Genomic DNA, 24,099 nt, shown 5'->3' with positions numbered 1-24,099 from the left:
ATGTATGGAACAAAGAACTATTAAGTAAATGTAGTTTCAGTATGCCTAGGGAAGGAAACTAACAAATAGAGTACAGTATGAGGCTTGTATCCTGTTGGGAAGGCATAGAGCAGAAAGACCAATGTATTACTTTTAATATAAATAACTCTCTTCAATATGATAATGACTATGGACTAAGATCCCATTGCAAAAGGAACCCCACAACTCATGGTAACAGTCTTTACTCCACATAGCTGTAAGTCAAATATATCTTAATTTTCTTAATTCTGTACTACAGGAAATACAGACTTCTCTGTCACTTTAAGATGAGGAAACTTTGCTGGTGAGAAATACTAACACCATCTTTGCAGTAAATTTTGTACCTATAACACATGTATTTTCTGAAGTGCTATTTAAATGAACAGGTATGAAAATATTCTCATATATTTTCAATATTGAATTACATTCCTGCCTATTATATGTGATGTCTGACAACACTTGAGTATTGTCATATATTTAAGCTGCCTGACTGACACATATAAAGTTATTTTTTGAGGTATTCAGGCTGACTATGAAAGCCTTGCTTTCAGTATGCTGGCTTTTACACTTTAACTAGCAACTCTCTGCATATGTGCACACTATGAGTATGTTGATTCCATGTAAGGTCAATATATTAACATAGGTCTGTCTTTGCAGGAAGTTTCCTATATAATTTATATATAGTTTAAACCACAAGAATTATGTTGACATTTGGTGCAGAAACCTAATGCTCAGTTCCTATAAACGTTTATATGGGTAATCTTATTCAAACAAGCTGTCCTACTTTTCAAACGCTGGAAATGAAGTTGTTCATGCGTATAAAACATTCAAGATTAGAGTTTACAATTTTAAGAGGGATAACTATCCTACCTTGCTTAAAAGATATATTACACCAGCGTATAAGTCAAATTCCACTTTATTCTGTCAGCAGTACTCTACTTGGGCCTCCTGTCTTTGATAGAATATAGAATATCACTAAGAACTTTAAAAGATCTTTCCATGCCAAAATATCTCCTTGCAGCATTATGAGAAATGTCACAGTGACATCAGCATACTTCCATTTAATCCTTCTTACCACTTGTCTCACTTTCTGATCCTGGTATAGCAAGATCTTCAGTTAATACCCACTGCATTAAGCAATACTTACAATTAATTATTACTACCTAAACTGGTGACTCACACCATAAGTCAGTCAAAAGAAGAGTTAGTGGCCTCTACATAGAATTATGGTACAATACAAGACAGACACATATATTGCACTACAAACATGCTCTATGCATATTTATAGTACAATATATGGAAAGACTGCAAATAAAACCTGATATAACTTTCAGTTAGCTTTATGTAACAGCCTGCTACTAGATTTGCCAAATACCTTTGCAGATATCACTAGCATTTCTTGAACAGTACCGGCAGCTATAATTTAAATCAAAATTGCTTCCTGTTCCATACCTACTACCTACCTATTTTATGACATGTTATTCATGCATGATGATTTGCACGATTTCTTTTTCTGAAAGGGAAACGTAGGTCTTGTTTGTTTACTTAAATCATTCTAAGCAGGTAACATGGCATACTGGTGTGTTAGATCCAGCTGTAAACATCATCTAAGATATTGCACAATGAAGATTTTCTCTTCCACACCACCCTTGAAATTACTGACCTATTAAATTAATGCTTATTAAAGGGCCAGATTCTGCAGTTCTTATTACTCAAGCAGTCTAACATCTTATTAACTTTACAGAGATATTTACGTAAGAACAGTGTAGTCGAACAACAACATAGTGGATTTTATGGCAGTGTTCCTAGGGTCAGAAAAGGCATACATACACACACACATTAACTAAAGCTCACACCATTCTCTGGAGAGAGCTCAAACATAAAAGGTATTCCACACAAACATGCTAATTAATTTAGATAAGAACAGATAGAGACTAGCATAATTGAATTTCAAATAACTAGCTGCTTGGTTATCAGAGATCACTTTTGATTATATGGTTCCAAGCAAACAGAAGACACTTGACACCTCAAATACATAATTGGTGCAAAGTTTAAGATTCTTCTTAGAGCCTATTCTAGCTACGAGGTGAAACAAAGATAGCAATTAAAATACAGTTAATGAACAAAAAGAACATGAGAACATCAATATCAATAAGAAATTCTGAAAAAATAGTGAGAAAAATCTAAGGACCAAATTAGAGGATGGGTGGGACACAAACCAGGGTTAAAGACAGCAGAAAAAGTTTAGAAGGCTGTTAATATGAAGTATACTCTTAACAGTGACAGAGAATACTAGATAGAAATGGCCAAAACTACAGAAAAGATGTAGACCTTGTTTCCCATGAACAGTGTACTAAAACCCAGTTATGTGCTAACAAGTACCAAAAAAGTTACAAAGCCATCTGCTACACATTTCACCACTGTATACATAGCTTACATCAGAGAGCCTTAGAAGAACCATCAAGAAAAGCTTCAGGCTTGCTTAAGTTAATTATGATTTGATATTTAAAAATTCCAAAACTGAAAGTGAGCTAATATGCTATTCAGAAAGAAAAAAAAAAAAGAAGAATAATATAGACAAGTATGAACAGTATTTTTTTAATCCTAAACATAGCAATGGAAAAGATTATTAAATGATTCAGTTACTGTAGAGCTAAAAGATAGGTATATAAATATCACTCAACAAAGTTTGTAATAGAGCAGGTTTTGTTAAGCAAAATTGATTTTACTTACAACTAGCAATGAAATTACAAATGTACAGCTGTGAATAACTTTGCAAAACAGAAGAGGTGACTATAAATTTTACAAACAACATTACATTCTCAGGAGAGGAATTTTACTGACAAAACCATAATTTCTATTAGAATTACATGAAGTCTGATGAATGCATTTAATGGTCTCAAGATAGGATAAGATACTTGGAAGTACATGTATGAACCCAGTGAAAATAACAGTACCACTACCTTTGGTGTTGACATTCTGATTTAAGTGTGTTGATTTGGCAAGGCCTGGCTTTTCAGTAGCGGGGAGGGCCACAGGGATAGCTTCTGTGAGAAGCTGCTAGAAGCTTTGACCATGCCCGACAGAGCCAATCTCGGATGGCTCTGAACACGGACATGCTGCTGGCCCATTTAGAAAGGTTGGTAACCTATCTGTGATGACACATTTAAGAAAAAATCAAAACACCACACACACAGGTTTTTGCCCAGAGTGGTGAGGTACCATGGACATCACCATCTTGCCGTGGCCTACGGCTCATCCTTGCCTGCCTGGCCACCCCTAGCCAGCGATGCTGTGGGCAAAGAGGGCAGGGGCAGTAGTGGCTTCCCCTTCCTGGCATCCCGCATGAGGAGAGGCATTAAACAGCACCACAGCAGCCACCACTGCCCGTGCAATGGCGGTGGGGCCACATGGCCGGCAGTGAAAACACGGCAAACAACTCCCCAGTGTGGAACCCAGACAAGATCAACTTCCTGGCACTGCAACATCCTGCAGGAATCTTTGAATTAGTGGAACTTGTTGGCAATGGTACCTATGAGCAACAGTCCTCTCATCAGAGAAGAGGAGGAAGTGAGGACAAGTGAGGGAAAGCAACCTGGCAGCACCAAGGTCAGTGGAAAAAGACAGGGAGAAGGTGCTGCAAGTGTCTGAGACTCCTCTGCAGGCCATGGTGAGGAGCATGGTGAAACAGCCTGTCCCCCTGTAATGCACCAAGTCCATAGGGGATGCAGAGATCCGCTTGCAGCCATGCTGAAGTGGGTGAATTCTGGAGAGAGGGCCTTTGCTTCCAAAGTAGAGCAGCCTGTCCTTAGAGGACTGCACCCTGTGGATGAGTAACCCGCACCATACCAGTTTTTGGGAAGACTGTTTGCCCATGGAAGGGACCCCATGGCATGGCAGAAGAAAGACTCCTCTCCCTGAGTGAACAGAAGATCTTGGGTGATGAACTGACCAAGACCTCCATGCCCTGTCTCCCTGCACTGTCAGTGGGAAGGAGAGAGGGGCTGTGAGGAAAAAAGATGTTTTCAAGGCTTATTTTACTTACCATTATCCTCCTCTGACTTTAATAATAGATTTGCTTTATACCTTTAAATTTGAACCTGTTTTTCCCTTAGAATGTTTTTCTTCCAAACCTTATCTCAACTCAGGAACCTTTCATTAATTCTTTTTTTCCCTCTCCTCTGTAGCAGGAGCCCAACCGTAGCAGGAGAGGGTAAGCAAATTACTTCCATGGGTGCCTGGTGTTTGGCCAGCGTCAAAGCATAACATATAGCAATACTATTTCTCAAACTATTTAATACAACTGAAAGCAAAGCCTTTACAAAAACAGAAAATCAATACAAAGAAGTTTATCATACTTCTCATGTATAGAATTGAACTCTGGAAAAGGGTGCTTCTGAAAAGGAACAGGATTCACATCAGATAAGCATATGAAATTGTTGACATCACAAACTTTTGGATACAGGGACTGATGTAGTTCTTGTGTGAATACGCACACACAAGTGATCCTTTACCATGGATCTTAAACACCAAGGTAGAGACACCCCATGTAAAACAAGTAAAGCATGTTTTACAGAGAGACCTAATTAGCCTCACCTCTTCAGTTTATCAAAAAGGACACCAAAGATAACTTCATATAAACACACAAGAAGTTTTGTTGGGAAACTATCCTTGAAAAGACAAAAAGCTTTTCAAGATCATTTTGGAAAAGATGTGCTTTAGCCACAATGCGAATATTGCAGTTGATGTATTTCACTAACTACTCATCCCAGAACTGCCTTCCAGGTCCAGCAAGGTGTGGTGGTTTAAGCCCTAGCTAGAATCACAAGGAACTTACTCATCTCTTGTTGTGAGATAAGGATTAGGAGAAGGGCAAAACAGGCTTAAAACTTAAAAGGAATAAAGGAAGTTTATTAACAGAACTACAAGAATAAGAAACCAGAATAAAACCTAAAAAAAAACCCTTTTCTTCTCTCCCCCCCCCCCCCTTTTTCCTTTCCCAACTGACGACATAGAGACAAAATCTGGGATGTTAAAGCAGTACCAGCTATACAACAGTCTTTTCATCAGTCTCTACGGGAGAGGAATTTTTTCTTGTCACTCCATGGAGACTTCTCCACAAGAAAATAGTTTTCTTGTGGCTTTTCATCTCCATACCTGGCAGCCACCCAGAAAAAACTCTGCCATCATGCTTCCCTCCCATTTTCACACCACTCAGAGGTGTGTTCATGGTCCATGAACTCAAGGGGTATTATTTTAAGGATGAGTTGTTCAAAGGCAAAGGTTCTCTTCATCTGTTTCTGTGATCATCTCTGGGAACAGAGGTTTTCTTCTTATCTCCCTTGGGGCAAAGGATTTTCATCAACTTTTACTTCTCTCTCTCTCTGTTCAAGCATCTCATGGGATCACAGCTACTCCACCATTTGCATAGCTTCATCAAGGATACCTTTGCTCAGATTACAGTTCATTCCCCCCAGTACTCTTTCATTAATTTTTCATGAGTTTTTCAGAACATTACTGTTCATCTCCATGGCTCTACTAAATGAAAATTTCAGCTTATAAAAGCTCATTCTACTTCCATCTGAGGCTCAACTACTCTCCAACTGATCTTGACGTTTTATGTTGTCTCTTTACATGTTGATCGCTCTCACTTCCCTCTCTATGGAGAGGGGATTAAGTCTGCAGGTCTCAGCTGGGTAGTGAAAGGGTTAAAATCCAGCCCAAGCGTGGCAGGTAGTCATGGTGTCAGAATTTCAGCTCAGCAGCCACTGGAAGGCAGTGATGGTTTTCTGCTGCTTTTTGGCCTGGAGCCATCTGTGTGGGCCATGGGAGGGGGGTGTTAGCAAGTATCAGCAGCCGTGGCCCAGCCCAGCCTGGGGAAGTTCCTCTGTCTCCATCCCTGACCTGGGAGCTGCTGGAGTCTGGCCCACACCCCCACAGGCTGCATAGACTGACATGGGGTGGCTTTACCTTTAAGATAGCTTTGGGAGCTTAGGAAAGTTGAAGCTGCTGGTAGATGGGAGTCTTTGCTCCTGACCAATTATCAGTCATTTCTAAGAACTGACAGCAGTTTTGACCATTGAAAAGGTTAAGTCAACCTGTGAACACCACCTTAAGATGTAAAGTCAGAGCACTCTTGTTCTCTTTGTTTCCTGGCTGTGAAAGGTCACAGAGCTCCGGCTGGCCTCCCGTTCCCTGCCCAGGCCATGCGGCCGGGCGGGGGCTGGGCTGGGCCCAGCGGCTCCCGGCCGGGAGATGGGGCCTGCGGGGCTTGCCCCGGGCTCTGGCCGGGCCAGACCGGTCCCTGGCTCGACGGAATTCACCAGAGACTGCCAAGTAAAGAAAGGAAAAAAAGCTCTTGACCTGCGGCGTGCTGAGACAGCGACCACACTCTCCAGAGCAGCCATGAAGAATCCTCCATTGCAGACAACTCCAGCTGCTGCTCCGGCAGAGATCACAGAACCATCTACAAAAGCCTGGGCAAGATTTTAACCCTTTCATTACCCAGATGAGACTTGCAGATTAATCCTTTTATCCAGAGAGAGAAAAAGAGAGTAATCAACATGTAAAGAGACTTTATAAACTATCAGAGACAGTAAAGAAAAGAATTAAACTTCAGAAAAGGTAGAGAATAAGGAGATGGTTTATAAGCTGAAATATTTTTCTGTTAAAGCTATGGAGATGGACAATAAGGTCTTGAAAAAACTCCTTTAATTCATGACAGAGTATATAGGGAGGAAGAGAGTGTTCAAAGTGTGGATTTTGAGTAAAAAGTAGAGTAATTGTGATACAGTGAAGTGCTGGAACAGAGTGAAGCAAAGATTTGAAGCCTTGGGGGGCAATGAGAAAACTATTTTCCAGTGGAGCTCACAAAGACAGATGAAGAAGACTTTTGCCTTTGAATAACTCATCCTTAAAATGACATCCCTAAACTCATGGCCCATACACACCTCAGAGTGATGTGAAATGGGAGGAGTGAATTCTGATGACAAAGTTTCCAGGCAGCTAGCATCACAAAAATAGAAAGCTATAACAGAAATAGTTTTTCTTGTGAGAAACTCCATAGATTAGCAGGAAGAGACTTCTGTTTCTCTACAAAGACTGATGAAAAGACTCTAGCAAGAATTGGGACTGTTTTAAACACCAAAGTTCCAAAGTTTTTGTCTCTGTTGTCATGTGAACAAGGGAATGGTGGGTAGTAGGGGATAAAAAGGGTTTTCTGGAGGTTTATTCTGGTGTTCTTATTCTTGTAGTTTGTTAATAAACTTTCTTTATTCCTTTTTAAGTTTTAAGCCTGTTTTGTTCTTGCTCTAATCCACATCTCACAGCAAGAAATAAGTAATTTTTTTAGTTACTGCTTTAAAACCACAACAATAGACCCAACCACACCAGAGCTCCAATACCTTTCAAGGCCAGAAATGAAGAGACCAGCAGTTCCCGGGTTTGGGTTTAAAAGCTGGTATTCACAAAGGTGATCTTACTTTTCAGTGGTCCAAAATGCTGTCAGTTCTTAAAACTGGCTAGCTATTGGCCTGATCTCAAGCAGAGAAGAAACTCCCAGCAGCCTCTTTCAGGGGAGTCACTTCAATGGATATTTCCCACTTTTTTCCTAAATGCCAAACTACCACACAAAGCTTATTAGCTTGGAGTCTACTGTGTGTCCATAATGCGTCCATAATTTTCAGTGAAGCCTGTCTCAGTGATTCACTCAAAGCTACCGGACTCAAAGCAGAAGCTATAAGAGTCACTTCTATGATGCATTGTACAAGAGGTCATGAAAAGATATCTACATGCCCCTTCTGCCTCAAATATTTCTACCTGACACTCAGAAATAACAGGCAAGGAAGGAGAACTGGAACATAAAGTACAATCCTTAAGACATGAGGGCAACTATATAATGGTCTGAAAACACATATAATCATTCATTCTGCTTTTGGCACAATACATGCCATATGCACAATGTGTTCTATACTATCTCACAACAAATTAACCTTTGTTATCTTTAAGTCTTTTATTACAAGAGGAAAATATACCAGAGGGAGATAGCAAAAGAAATAAGAGAAGAAGAAAAAAAATCTGTCAGTACCATGAGTCCCTGTAATGCTATGGTATTTCTCAGCTGAAATGTTCTCTGATTAATTTAAGAATCTGGTGATGTTGTCAACAGTTTATCCAAAGTGTAACTACAGGCATTTGAGCAAGATCACCGTAGCAAAGTACTTGAGAGCCTTCTCAGTACTCACAGCAGTACTACTACACTTTACATTCTTTCTTAATGTGATTAGTCTCAGATATCTCTCAGAAAGACAACTCCTCTTCAGTTTTACAGAAAAAAGCCTTCACACATATGCTTTACTAATCACTACACAAGCCAAATTACTAAAGGTATATTGAGAAGTTGCACATGAGAGACAAAACATGCAGTGGAAGGAACTTAATCCAGAAAATGTCATGCCAAAAACTTGACTTAACCTTTCCTGGATGTCATGTAAACCACAGTACTCCCTCTTACCTTTGATTAAGCATACCCCTGAAAAGTGAATGCTTTTATAGTGCAAATAGTATGTCAATCTGCACAAATATTCCTGTTTCTCTGGAATACTGTTTGTATTTTACTTACCTGAAAATGAGGTTGAAATACACAGCAGTTGACAGTACTATAATGCCCTCTAAGCACAGTTATCAGTTCTCCTGTGAAAACTGTATAAACAGCAATGGTACTTCCATGCGGAACAAAGGCAAACTCTGGATTACAGCCACAAGAGATGGCAAATTTGAGTCCTTTCCTACTTTCATTACAGACTTTCCCATAGTTCACCTGCAAAATGAAAGATCACATGGATTACATACTCAGCTATTAAAGCCACTGGAAAGTATATGAAAAGGTCAATTTTACTTCATGTTTAATACTCAGTAAAATTAATTTTGGGTTAATATATATCTCAATATTTCAAACTACAGATGCCTATCAAGAGAACTATTTTTATGCTCAATAAAATTTACTATTCTTAACATTGATTTTATAGATATTAAAGAAAAGGAAAGAAAGAAATCCCTAAAAATTAGCAATTCCACACTAAGAATAGGCTTTGCACAGGCTGTTGCATGCCAAATCTGCATCAAGCATGTAAATCCTTACTGAAATTAGACATTGTTCAGGAATTACCACCTGTTGTGGTTTAGGAATGGTATTTTCAAATTCAGTAATCCAGCTAAAACCACTTGCTCCCCTGCCTCTGATTCAAAGCACAAAAGGCAGAGATCACAGGTTGAGATAAGAACAATTAAGTACTGGAAATAGCAATAAAAAACCAAACAGCAACAATATTAATATTAATAACAATTTTCATTTTAATTTAATAAATTAATTTATTTTTATAATATTTTTATAAATTAATTTTAATTTAATATTAATAACAGAAGGTATGAGACAAGGAAATTATTTACAAGTTCAACAAAATAATACGGAACTGTTTTCTCCCAGGGTAGCTTTGATAGGAAAAATTTCTAAGACGTTACTGGTGAGGTGTAAGGGAAGCCTTGCAAATTAAAATAGTTTAAAAGCACCTAAACTGGTGTCTCAAGCTACAGTTTCATTGAGTTTCAAGTTCTTGACAATTTTTGCACAGATAAAAATCTCACAAAAGAGGTAAAGTTTCCAAACATTAAATGGAAATATTTGGAAATTAAATTTCCATTACACATTAAATTTGGAAATATTCTAGTCAGTTATATTAGTCTAATAAAGTCCTATCAAACATCAAAAATGTATTAATGAGGAGACAGAGAAATATATTCAGGGAAACAGTATAGTTTTCCTCTAAACAAATTTAACTAAAACAAATCATTAAAATTTTGACTATTTTTTTCATGAAGAAAATGTGTTGTGTTAAAATATTTACCTGATAAATTTCACAATTTTCTTAGCTTGAAATTATTTTAAGCAACACCTCTGGGCAGTGTGTGAAAATACACTACTTTGGACAATATAACTCTGGACTTGAAAAAGCAAAACAAAGTCAAGCTATTCCATACTAGACTGGAAAACTGTAAAACAGCCTATGAAACAAGTCAATGAACTAACAGGCACAGAAACAAGAAACAAAACAGCGATCTAGCTGGTAATAGGAGAGTACAATAATACGGAACAAACTGTATTATCTACTTCAGTGGTGGTGATTTGAAGACAGAAAGTTTGTGTATGAGGTGCTGAGAACAAGCTGGCAAATATGGCTAGCATGGAGAGTAGTCTTTATTTAAGTATCTGTAAGGAATTAATTTTGCTCTGTTCTGAAACTAAGCAGCAGAATTAAAAGATTTCTAACATATAGCAAAATTTCTTTCCTGATAGCAATGACAGACCATAATTACAGCTGACTAAAATTCCACAGACACTGACTTAACTAGTATGTTCTTTCAAAATAAACTAAGAAAACAATTTTCTTTACTGAACAGAAAATGCAAATAAGAAGCTTTGGCACAAATCAAAAAAAAAATCCACAAGCCACTGAAAGGACTGGAATTGCAGTAGAAGTTTAACACAGTTCCCACCCCTCAATCCTGCTGCTGTATTACTACACAAATTTGGAAGGATGGATGAATAGATATTTTTAACACTGCCATGCAATTCCACATGAGATATTCCACAGAAACAGAGAGATGCAAGAAAGCCAGGCAGCCAATGAAACTCTCAGATATGGCCAAGTGCTCATAGTACCTTGGCAACTAATAGTTTAAACACCCCAAAACTTTCTACCAACAGTCAACACTTATTAAAGTTTTTATTACTATAAGAAATGTTTATAGGTACACTCTCAAATTCATGAACTTAAGAGTTGCCATAGCCAATCTTTAAGTAAATCCAGACTTCTTCATATTCTTTTTTTTTGGTAAAAAGTAGAAGAAAAGAAATATGGAAGAAAAAAATTTTCACCAAATCTTCTAGTGATGAAATTGAACAGCTATATCCTTTATAAAAATGAATTTCAAGTTCTACGGACAACTGCAGAAATTATAAATCTCTTAAAATTAAGTGAAAGTAGAAATGCTACTGAAGTTCCTTGAAAACTTACTAAGGTATTTTCTCCAGTGGAGCTGTTCCAGAGACGCATCCGATCATCTGTACCAAGGGTTAGCAAGTGAAGTCCATCATTTGTATAGCATAAACCATTAACTCTCCCATTGTGAGCAGTGTTTGCTGCCAAGAAAAAGAGCTGTCTCAGGTTTCTAGAGAAAAATTACTACTTTATATACATTTTTACTTCCATGTGGAGCACTGCAAGTGCTATTTAAATGGTAACATTCAGTTAAAAATAATTTAGTTTTTTGTTTATAAAAACATCTGGCCAGCTGACAGCCACCAGCAGTGCTCCTCAGGGTGCAGTTCAAGGGCCAGTTCTGTTCAATCTATCACCCAGTTGTTGATGTCTGCAGCCTATAAGTGGTCATTTGGAAAATGCACTTAACAACATACTGTAGCTTTTGGTCAGCTCTAAATCCATCAGGATAAGGTCTCTCTGTATTATACCGCAATACCTAATTTAGACATACCTTTTATGTAGAAGTGTGAACTGCTTTTTTTAGGATTTATTAGAAAACAATTTTTACCTGCTATTTGTTTAGTTCACATACATTTCAATAAATTAAATATCCTAGCATATATGATTGATATTAGATAATAAAAAAATAATCTTGAATCTTTCAGACAAAAATAAAGTCAAAAAGACAGATGTTGTGATTGAACAAGTCAATATGGTATTCAAAGGAATGTATAAAATGGAACTAGTTATCTTTGGAGTTACATCAAATTTTGTTTTTCATTAAACAATATTTCTCCTTTTTTGACCAAATACAAGCTTTTTTTAGAACATTTTCTTCTCAATAATTTATCAAATTTCAATAAATATATTTATAAAAAGGCTAATTCACAGCATAAATTAATTATTCCACTCACAAAAAAGGTAACAGAATTTTCCTTTTTAGAGGAAAGCCATTAAGAACAAATACACTACTGTTGTCAAGGCAATCCCTCTAAAAAAAGTCCCAAACAACAAAACCTAACTCTATAACAAAAGTAACTGAACAAAGCTGAATGGCCTCTTTTATGTACTAAGTAACAACTGCATCATCACTATTGCCCTTGCTACTCTTAGTATTCAAATCATTAATGAAATAGAAGAATTATTCTAGTTACATATGAATTACCACCAGTTATACTTTGTACTACCTGCCTCAGAAGATGCTTTGGACTTTTCCCCATTGTGCTGATCAAGTGTACTCAGACATCCAGAAGCTCTCCTCACATCCCATAATTTCACTCTACCATCAGCACTAAGAAAAATAGATTTGCATAAATTAGGGAAATTGATTGCACCACAGTTCAGGAACTGTCTTTGGTCAACCCATCTGGCACTTCCCTTGATCCAGCAGCTATTCTGAACCACTCATCATGTGGGCACACTCAAGTCAACAGAATTCCATTAAAAATATTTTAAGACAAACTTCAAACTTCCATTTACATGCATTAATAACTTTAGCTGGTACACTATCAGAACCTAAGAGTGAATCTTCATCTGTAACACAATACACTTGTCTCTTTGATTACAACATAACACCCTTGTACACATACAGAGCCTGGGAATAAACTTGCTGATTCTTCTGTTGACAGACGCCAGTATTGACTGTAATGGTGGTCTGAGAATTTGGGCTTTTGTTATCACAGATCTATTGTATGACTGCTACAAAAGTTGTCTACAAGCACATAATTTTTCATCTTCTGCAACAAGACAAACACAACATTGTCATCTGCTGTAACAAATAAAACCCACAAACAAATAAAACCCCTAAACAACACACTGTTAAAACATTTTCCAACTTTGATGAGCCTTTCAGAAGCCTGACTTCAAAAACTAAAGGTTTTCAAATCTGGTAACTTCACTAAACTTATAAAACAGCCATTCCACTAAACTTGTGAAATAGCTATTCTTCTATGCAAAACTAAAAAACCATGGCATCTAATAAGCGAGAAGAGGAATGCCAATATAATCAAAAGCTAACATAAAGAGAAGTTATAGAAAAGCCAAGAGGATTTTTTTACATTAAAAACGTCCATACAGAAAACAAAAAAGGCCCAGGAAAATCAACATACAATCCATATTGAATTCATACTGAATTACTGTAGCTTGGAAAGTTACATCAGCTAAGCAACTCAAGTTATTCTCTTTGACATAAGTAAATGTGATTACCAGAATGGTAATTTGCGCTAGACATTTTTTACTTTTTTACAACACAGATTAGCAATGCACACACTAATAAACAATAAGAGGTAATAAACTTAATATTCTACCATTTTCCTATATCAGTAGTTACAACTAGAGTTTCAAAACTGTACAAAGTTGCTATAAAACAAGCATGATTTGTACAGCTCTTTAGGTTTCATTTTTTTAGGACAAAGCTTTAAAACTGTGAACAGGTAAACAAAGAAAATTAACTCCAGAAGTGCATTTGAATTGAAATAAGTCTGCATAAAGAATATATAAAATTTTTACTGACCAATATTCCAGTGCATTTAACAGTTCAGTAACATCCCCTACCTTCCTGTTGCCAAAATATATTCATGACGTGGGGACCAAGACACTGCCAATACTTCTTGCCTGTGACCTAAGAATTAAATGAAAAAGCTTATTATACACACCATTTTATGTAAGTACCTGAAAGTAAAAACAACTATTCAGTTGTATAGGATTCACCAAGCCAGACTAATAATTGAATTGTAACGTAAATTTAAATTTTGTGAAACTATATTATTTTGAGACAGAAGTTTTTTCTCTTTCTTCTTCTTCCTTCAGTGGGATTGCAGTGAGCAGAAAATAATACACACAGCATTACCAGTGTATAATTTTTGATAATAAAGATGGCTTTACCTATGCAAAACACATTACAGCTCAGTCACAGCTTTTTGTGCAGCACTGGTATTCTCATACAGAAGGAACTTTCCATTTATTTTTCTTCAAATTCTTTAATAATATTCAATACAAACTATATCTACCTTACATACTTACAACTAAAATTTTACTCATTTTATCCACTAAGAATTTTGCCTTGAATATGCAGTATTTTTTCCTTTAACTATTAAGGTATCAGTGAAGCTAGTAAAGGGTGTTGAGCACAAGCACTGTGAGGAGCAACTGAGGGAGCTGGGGAGCTGCTTAGTCTGGAGAAAAGGAAATTTGAGGGGACGTCGCTGCTCTCTAAAACCACCTGAAAAAAGCTGAAGCCAGGTGGGGGTCAGTCTCCCAAGTAACATACAATAGGAGAGGAAGTGGCCTCAAGTTGCACCAATGGAGGTTTTGATTGGCTATTAGGCATAATTCCCATACTTTCCAAATAAAATTCTCACAGGAACAGGCTGCCCAGGGTAGTGGTTGAGTCATACACCCGTGGGGATATAGATGCGAAAGATGTATAGATGTGGCACTTAGAGACATAAATCAGTGGTGGATTTGGCAGTGTGTGGTTAACAGCTGGACTCAATGATCTGAAAGGTCCTCTTATTTATTTTTATATATATATGTGTGTGTGTATACAGATACAGTACATACATATATATATACACATATAACACACCCATATAAAAATGTATATACATGTATGGGGGGATTTTTGTTTGTCTGTTGTTGGGTTTTTCTATACACACACACTTTAAAACTTGGAAAGTTATGTTAAATAAATACAGATAATAGGAAGGATAAGATGTCCTAAATGGAAATGTCATAACAGAAACATGTTGTTGAAAAATAAACTAAATCATACAATACACTTTTGCTAACACAGTTTAGAGGTGGTGTGAACCACTTTGTTCCTACTGCATCTTCCAGTAGGTGCTTTCCCATTACCTGAATTAATCAAAGCACTGTAATGACCAGGATAATGGGAAAAAACTGCAAGATACAGGTACTACCGGATGCACTTAGAAGGCTCAGAGCAGACAGATTTATTTGGATCCATTAATAAAATTACAGCCATGCATGTAATTCCACTTCATATGCTAGAGTTAGCCTATGTGAAAATATTCATACATATGATCAAGACACTACTGATTGCTTCAGTTCTGCAAAGAATTGCTAGCATATGCTAAATCATTAACATATTCTCCTCCCACTTATTCCTCCAATACTGCACATCAGGTAACAGGGCTGTGTACAAAGACACAACAGAGCTTGTGCCTGGAAAGCATTAACTCTTCTGTCAAAGTTAATAAGTGCTGAAGAAACCAAGCAGGATATTTAGAGAACTGTTTTCGTCACTGCCGTCTCTGGATCTTTTGGTTCTAGAAACCAAGAGAACCAAGAACAACCAAGAACATGAGATGCCTGTTGCAGCCAATTCAGTTCATAGAAGTTTAATGGTTTAAGCTCTGTATTACGAAAAATAACCTGGGCTCCTTTTAGACTTAGCTGGCCAGTAATGAAATAAAGCTGCATTTGCACATTACTCTGTCTTAGTGTTTCTCTACAGTTTGAAGCATGAAGATTTGCCTCATCATTGCCTTCCCTTGAGCATGTGTATATATATTGACACTCCAAAAAGTACACATTAGAAAAGGGCCACCAAAGGCAAATTCTCAGTGAAAGCCAAAAGTAATGGATTATGGAACAATAAAACCTTACATTTAGCTGAATTAGGAAAATACAAAGGATTTGATAACATCCTTTTATAGAAAACTTGTTCTACAGTGTCACACTATATTAGGAATGGTGAAGCAGTACGACATGACTTTCTTGAACAATGCAGCTAAGAGAGCGATGTTGTACTGCTTCGCCATTCCTAATATAGTGCAACACTACAGAAGTCAGAAATTTCTAAACAAATCCACTCAAACACCTCCATGGGGTATTTTGTTAAAAACAGTGAAATTTTTGTTTTGGTAGGGGTTTCCTTTCTGGGGGGATGGTGAGGAGTTTCTGTTGTTTTACTTGTTTTTTTTTTTTTAAGACCAAGTAAAACACCACTTGTTGAACACTCCATAACCCTCCAAACCATTGACTACATTTAACCACGTAATAAACAGTAATCAGTATTGATTAGACCATAAAAATGCCCAAACATCTGTAGTAACGGCTCATTAATTAGTGTTTGTATTCTACAATTCATTAGCTCTAGAAAAATACCCAGAAGAACCTTTTGCCACTGTGTAACTTTCACTACTGGCTACAAATAAATTAGTCATGTTACTGACAAAGAATACATTGTATACAGTGTTTCTTTACAGGACTTGTTTTTACTCAAAGTAGTTATTGTTTAACATTTATGTTTCAGACTAAAAAGTACCCTGCAGAATGTGAGAACTGGATCCAGACTTCAAGTCACAGAGCTGTACTTTGGGGCTTTTGGTACCAACTGCAACAAGAGAAACAAAGACAGCTAAAAAACACCAGTATTTGAGAGAACAACAACAACAAACTCTTAGCAATGACAAGAAAATAGAAGAAAAATGATAGCTGCAAAACTGCTCATTCAGTCAGAGCAATGCTTCTATTTATAGCTTTACATTTTTAGTTCAAACAAAATCACATAACAAAATTTAGAAACTGGAGGAAAATAGGACTGTAATTGGGAAACTTAAAAATACCTCCTCAAATATTTTTTTGCTAAACATAGTTAAATTGTGTACATATAAGTAATACACAGATCTATTTACAAAATTTACTATATTTGGATCTAATAATTTTTAAATGGTAACTCACATAATGAAAGAACCTAATTATAGCTAAGAATTTTATCAGTAAGGAGAACTGACCGATGCATTATTTCAGAAGAACAAATATGATAGTCTTATTGACATCATCCAACTAATGGAGAGTATTAGGTAGTACTGGTTGGTAATGGATAGGATTTTATTGTAGAGTAAACTTAGATCTTATGAAGACTTGATTTATGTAAAAGAAGGAGTAGGGGGAAAAAGCCCAACTGAAATATCACTTGTTTATTATTATAAACCTTATCTATCTATATCGACATATGTCTGTTTTTTAAAAACTGATACACACCTGCTATTAAACAATGCTTTGTAGCAACTGGAGACATATGATGACTATAGACTGTTTCCTCAAAGTGAAATATATCTGCAGGCTGATAATAAAAACATTAAATTAATTTAAATGCAAGTATATTAGCAGAATGTAAATGCTTACCATTATTTTTCAAATAACAGCTACAGGTAAGACTAATTCAAATATTACTATTTACACAGTAATGATAACTCCCCTGGTTAGAAGCCAGATTACACAAACATCAGATAGTAAGCCTGCCTCCAACAGCAGGACAACACCAGAGCTCAAAGACGACCCAAAAGAAAGACCAAGAAAAACTGACAAATGAGAAGCATGAATGGAAATGATTACAGTTATCAAAAATTATTAAAGCTAGTAAGTAAACAAAAGGGTTATAGAATGGAAATAGAGTCAACAGGAAGAAGGCATTTAAGGCTAAGTTTAAAGCCCCTTTTCGTTCATGAATACCACATACTATTTTCCTAAATTCCTAAAAAAATAAACCACTTCCATATAAAACTATTACCTGGCTCATGAGTGTTTAAAACTAATGGAACATATTTACTTTAATGAACTTTAATATTTAATTTAATAAGTATAATTTATTCCAGGTAAACTACTTTTGTCTCATTCTAAAATACATATAAAAATATCTATAAAAAAAAAATCTCTTAAAATTGAGTTGTCTGTTCTTTCAAAAACACCATTTAGTGGCAGAGCAGGCCACTCAATAACCTTTACATGTATACTGTGTCTTTCAAGAGATGCTCACAGAACTACCTAACTATCTGGAAACTTAATTGCTTATGAGAAGATTTAGCAACTGCAACCATAGTCGTGTATCTTAAAAAAAAAAAAAAAAGCCCAAAAAAACCAACAAACCAACCCCCCCCCCCCCCCAAAAAAAACCCCAAAAAACAACAAAATCTGCTCCCGATTATATCCCTAAGATGACAGAATTCTTTGGAAAAAAATTCTTTTGCTATGTGTGAAGCAGCAGTCAAATAGTATCAATGTAAATTCCTTTTCTCTATGAACATTTACATATGAATGATGCTATGAATCAATGTAAATGTTCATAGGGAGCAGGACAAACCCTCATGAATTTACAGTTCAACACAAGATGTGAGTCAAAGCAATATAAATTCCTAAATAAACTGCTTACTTTTTTAATGTCAGTTACACTGGTTAGCATATTTTTAATGGTTTCTCTCATTCTCTACTGATTTTTAAAAATGGTGTCTGTAGTGTTTAAAATAGCAGAATTCTGGACCCGCATCATGCATGCCAAGACCACCAGTCCTTCAACAGTGCTTATTATTAGACTCTGGTTACTAAAAATAGGTCACCCTGCCATACTCCCATTTGATTCAACAATCCCCAAGAATGAACTGCAGACTAGACCTTGCTGGACAAGTTCACCAAGAAAAAATTCAAGTAGCTGTATTCCTGGTCACAGCAAAATCAGAAAAGAACTGTCCCAAGGGTTCCATGTTCTCCTACAGTTTAGACATTCAAGTCTTCAGAAATGGGAAGATACACACCAAGGTGGACAGGAATGTCAGGACCACATCGTCCTGCTGCTACCCACAGTTCTAACAGGTGGCTGGTTTTTGTCTTCAGGATGCGTAGTCCTGCTCTCCTCTGCAAGAACTTCAGATATGCAATAAATAACATGTACACATAGAAAGTTGCAATCTGTAGAAACTCTCTTACTTGTAAAGTATTTGTATCCCATATTTTCAAGGTTTTGTCAAATGAGCTCGACGTAAACATGCCAGTGTCATGAGGATACCACTGGACTGTCTCCACACTGAATTTATGTACATCAGGATGACTCCTAAAATCAAGGAAAATATTCCAACTGGTTAGAGTTAGATAATCATCTTGTAGTTGTCTTGGTATTCATGACAGGTTGAAAACATAACCATTTTTCTTAATTTGTCCTGACCTTTTCAAGAAGAAATATATTTTTGTTGGCTTGATTTTCATTCAACTAATACTCATTATTTTGAAGAGTCTTAATTTCAAGAAACTCCGGGTCATTACCTTTTCAATATATGGTAACTGTAGCGTATCTCAAGACACTCATAAATCATAAAAAATGTATTTTGAAATGTTTAAGTTGCAACATTTACAGATCTTGATGTTAAATGTGATGGCCTAACACTACAAACCATTTACGCGTCTTAGAAATGGATCCACTAAAAAATACCATCACACATACAGTTCAAAAGTTCATTAGTGTTAGTGATTACAGCTACATAGTTATTGGCAATCCCTGTCTGACATAGTCACCAGAGAGCAGTAGGCTAAGTTACTGAGAGTCACTTATACTTGCATTCAGAAATGAAAGAGGAAGAACAATAGGAAACTTTCAACTGAACTGTGAATATTTAGAAACTGCAATATAATTAATAATTAACTGTGGCAGAAAGAACAGACAGCAGAGCCAATCTTGACAGCTTCAGGATACAGCTGGAACTGAACCCACAACTGTACCACCCAGGTTCTGAATAATATATGTCATTCAAATACCTGGTAGACGACTCATATCTGAGTTGGATTCACATGGATCCAGTCTCAGGGGCCCAAAACCAGCTGTTTGCTCTCTCTACCCTCTGCAAGGGGATGAGGGATAGCATTCAAATGGTGAAGGTGTGAAAAGTTGTGGATTGAGATAAACACATTTTAGTAAGTGAAAGGGAACCAATCAAAACAAACCCTACACCTCCAGGGAAAAAACAAACAAACCAAACAAACCCCCAACCAGTGAACTGATGCAAATGTAACCCCTCACCATAGGCTTAGACTGCTGCACATGACATTTTACAGTATGGAATATCAGTATGTCTCTGATCAGTGTGGATCAGGTGTTCCAGGTATTTCCTCACAACCTACTGTCCACCCCCTGAAGGGGCAGTGAGGCATGGTGAATGCCTTGACTCTACCAAGCACTGTTCAGCACTCACTAAAACATCAGTGTATTATCAAGACTGGTTACAAGTCCAAAACATATGGCTATACAAACTACCATGAAGAAAATTAACTCTATCCCAGCTAAACGCAGTACTTATGACAAAACTGTTCAATTGGCTACAACTTCAGCTAGAAAAGGGCTCACGAGATTTTTTTTTTGCTTCAGCTCTTATCTTTGCATTGTTCTATCACATGTCCTGGCCTCCACAACCACTAAGTATTGCAGGGGTATCATTATGCAGAGATGTAGATTTTCAGTACTGCCATCAATAGAAGAGTATTGTACTTCTGGGTGTACCTATGACTGGCCTAAATTTGTCTACAGCAGCACTGCATAACACTACCTTTTAAAGGCAAGAGTGGATCATCACAAAGGAGAATGAAAATCAACACCTTTCACCTCTGAAGGGAATTAAAGGAGACATCATCTCAATAGGATGCTGAATTCAAAGTAACTAAATGCCTGACAGCAGACCTACACGCTTTTGTAAGCTCCATCAGAGTGCAGTGAATTACGCTGAAGGGAAAAAAACATATATACTTGTTCTTCTAAACATAAGTGTTGGCATACCTTTAACATATCCAATCCAACACTTGAGATTTGTCTTTGAACAGACCCAAATTCTCTATCGAATGAGGGCTTTCAACTCAAAATTGCTGAAGTGCCATTTTCAAGAACTCAGCCTTCTATTGAACTGTCTCCTCACACCTATAACACTGGTTCCTCCTTAGTCAAGAATACAGGTCAACAGTAAATGTTTTTTAATGTAACATAGTTTCTCAAGTAAGTTGAACTGTTGATGCAGAATGATGTTTCCACTATCCAATCAGCTCGCTCACTGCTCCTGAAAACCTCTTACGCAGGATGAACAGCATGGCTGCATAAACAAACCCTCCAGGCAAACCAAGAAGGATGTGACTGGCATCCTGGGAACAGAATGGGGAGTTCTAAATGACATAGATTCTGACTTATTAAGGAACAAAACTAGTCACAATAAATAGTAACTTAAATAAACTGAAACACCCTTTATGATCTTCCCTTTTGGCATTGGGAACTAATCAATGGTTTCAAATAGATATATTACCTCAGTGGGAGGGAATTAATGAAAAAAGACCAACAATTGATCACAGATGCACTTAGAATAGTCCAAACGAATGTTTCTTTAGCTCTTACTTCTATCCAAGCTCAACTATGGATGCACTGATGACAGCTACAATCACAAGAGAAGGCAAATAAACCATTACTCATTGAAATTCAAAAGGTAATTTGGGATAATAAAATTGAATTTCAAAGAAATTCCAGTTCTGCTGCTACTTAGTAAATTTTACCTATGATCCCATCAGCAGCACAGCCACAGCTTTTGTGTTAACAATACACATAAGTATCATATGCTTCACTACACGATATATACCCAGTCATTGCATTAGGATTAAACCACAACGGAACTATACGCATCCTCCAGAGCTTAGAGGATTGACCTGAAAAGATGGAAATAAATGGGAGACTACTGATGCCAACATGTGCATTGCATAAGAGCAACAAGGATGCATTTGTGAACATAACACCATCAAAACCCAAGGCATTTGTCATGACACTGAGCAAAATATTTCTCATTTTGAGATTCATTCTAAGGAAAACTTGGAAACTGTGCATATTGGTAAAGGATGTGCTCTTATGAGACCCTCTTGTGATTTTATATTTGTGGATAACATTACTGTAGAAACAAGTAATCAATCTCATATTTATGCTAATACTTGGCCAACATTATGGAATGTAATTTTAGTTATTCAGCTCCTATTGTATCCTATTAAAATATTAGAACCTAATTATACTCCGATTCAAGACTGCACCCTACTCCCATTGGTATGAACCTCATGCTGGTAAACAAATGGTTACAGCACAAAGACCTGAGCTGCTTGTTCAAAATAATCCCCCCAAAAATGGAAAATAGACTTTCTTTATTGTCCATCATGATGCAGAAGAAATAAATCATATGATGGAATAGGTGAAGAAAGTGGTGGGACACCCTTTTTTGAATGGTCACTAGAAGTTATCACAATTCTCAATAGAGTGCTCCACCCTGTTGTCATTTTGTTGATGGTAACTCTCTTGCTTTTTGTTCTAATAATTATATTGTTTGTTCAGGTTTGGATAATTATGAAACAATTAGCCTATTGGCTACCCTCACTAATACCAGATAACCACACACTAGAAATAAATTAGATGATCCACACTATGAAAGCGTGAAACATTCTCAAATTTTGTTTGCATATTGTGAAGCATGAGTGACTAGTAACGGGTGGATTATGTGGAAAGATGGCTAAGGGTAAAATTAGAGGAAATGGAGAAGTTATATTCACATCCGAACAGAAATATATAATGACATGGGAATTATAGGGTGAAGTGCAGTTGTCTCTTCTGGATGGAATGTGGTGAGCATGACTGAAAGCTATTCCACAATGACTCCCCATACAAACAGCCTGCAACCTCAAGCACCTGCTAAGGGGGATGAAATGAGGGGTGCAGCCAAGACACCATGGCCAGGCACTGTTGAAATCCACACAGGGAGGGGTACTTTCTATCTGATAAACGACATAGAACCTGTCCACCAAAGGAGATAGAAGATGTCTTTCTGTTGAACCAGAAACTGTGGTGAAATTGCTCTTCCTGGCATTAGCATCTATTTGTAATACCAACACAGACCTCCATCCCAAAGTTTCAAGTCACAGAAAATTCTCAGTGGGAAGGCAGACACAAGGATAATCAAGTCCAACTCTTAAGTGAATGGCCCATATGGGAATCAAACCCACAACCCTGGCATTATTAGCACCGTGCTCTAACCAACTGAGCTAACCTTAAGGTTAAGATTGCTCCTCACTGAGCATGGGCTCTCCATTTTATTGACTGTATCTTTAAGAGGAAAGGGAGAGAATTTTGCACCATTTAGTAACAAAGGTATAGTACCTAAAACTCCAACTAAACATAATGGAATAGTATAAAAGTCAGTCAAGTTCCACTGTAACTCCTGGGATCAGCCAACAAGGTGATCTGTCTTCTTCCCCGGAGGAATGCATGTTAGCAAGAACCTTACTCTATGTGCACTTTACTATTAGGGATTAAATCTTGTCTGTGTATTGGTCTGAACATGTTTTTCCAGTCAGAAACAATCACTGGCAGGCCTTGAACCTTAACGTGTCACAATTTTCTCTTATTAATAGTAAAGAATGCTATTCCATGGTTAAGAGTCCTTCATGGACACTGGCGCGCACTGGCAGTGGGTAATATAATTGAATAAAGTGGGAAACCCCACTGAGGGTGTCTCCCTTATGCTGTTGGTGTGTGTCCCTGAACTAGTCAGTTGAACCACCCTCTGATCCACCAGGACTATTCAATTAAGGGTCCCTGTAACAGAGTGCTGAGGGGCTGGTTGGATAAAAAGGTCTCAGCTTTCCCTGGGCGTTGACAGACTAATCTAACACTAGGGGCTGAGTGATGAAATATCCCTTTTCACATGCAGATCTGATTTTATCTGAGCTTATAAACCTTTCTGCTCACTTGGGTTGCTAAAAAGCAAAAAAGTTATCTTTAAGAAGAGTTAGCCTGAAGCCAGCACTGACAATACTAAGAGATATTGAGTAACTTTTGAGCTTAGTTTTTTAATGACTTCTGCACTGCTCCTCCACCTCTGAGGCATATCCTAGAATGGCCTGTTCCTCTGGCACAGTGCTGAAAGTCTACAAACTTCATGCATATATTCTTCAGGGAGGTGTGCTGGTTTTGGCCAGAGTAGAATCAATTTTCTTCACAGTGCCTACGTGGGTTACTAGTTTCAGATTTGTGCTGAACAGAGCTGGTAACAGACATGCTTTTGTTATTGCTGAGCAAGGCTTACACAGAGACAAGGCCTTTTCTGCTTTTCATACTGACATGCTGGTGAGGGGACTGGGAGTGCCTGGGAGGTTGGGAGGAGACACAGCCAGGACAAGTGACCCCAGCTGACCAAATTCCATACCATATAACATCAAGCGGAGTATATAGAGCTGGGGCAAG

At 37.2% G+C, this 24,099-nt stretch overlaps 1 protein-coding gene across 1 annotated transcript in view; it reads right to left on the bottom strand.

Moving 5' to 3' along the window:
* ERCC8 (ERCC excision repair 8, CSA ubiquitin ligase complex subunit) overlaps window positions 1-24,099 on the bottom strand; it is a 32,385-nt gene that overhangs the window by 2,938 nt on the left and 5,348 nt on the right. The window contains exons 4-10 of the mRNA XM_005531839.3: window positions 18,786-18,909; window positions 17,067-17,148; window positions 16,348-16,416; window positions 13,611-13,677; window positions 12,245-12,348; window positions 11,091-11,215; window positions 8,639-8,836 (exon numbers count right to left, since the gene is read on the bottom strand). Of these exons, the coding sequence (XP_005531896.1) occupies window positions 8,639-8,836; window positions 11,091-11,215; window positions 12,245-12,348; window positions 13,611-13,677; window positions 16,348-16,416; window positions 17,067-17,148; window positions 18,786-18,909 (769 nt within the window). The remainder of the gene's footprint in view (window positions 1-8,638; window positions 8,837-11,090; window positions 11,216-12,244; window positions 12,349-13,610; window positions 13,678-16,347; window positions 16,417-17,066; window positions 17,149-18,785; window positions 18,910-24,099) is intronic.

This window comes from Pseudopodoces humilis, chromosome 4 (genome assembly GCF_049639895.1).
Source record: "Pseudopodoces humilis isolate 2021_Gansu_Grassland_sample_001 chromosome 4, ASM4963989v1, whole genome shotgun sequence".
NCBI lineage: Eukaryota > Metazoa > Chordata > Aves > Passeriformes > Paridae > Pseudopodoces > Pseudopodoces humilis.
This window is presented reverse-complemented; position numbering and strand designations above follow the sequence as displayed.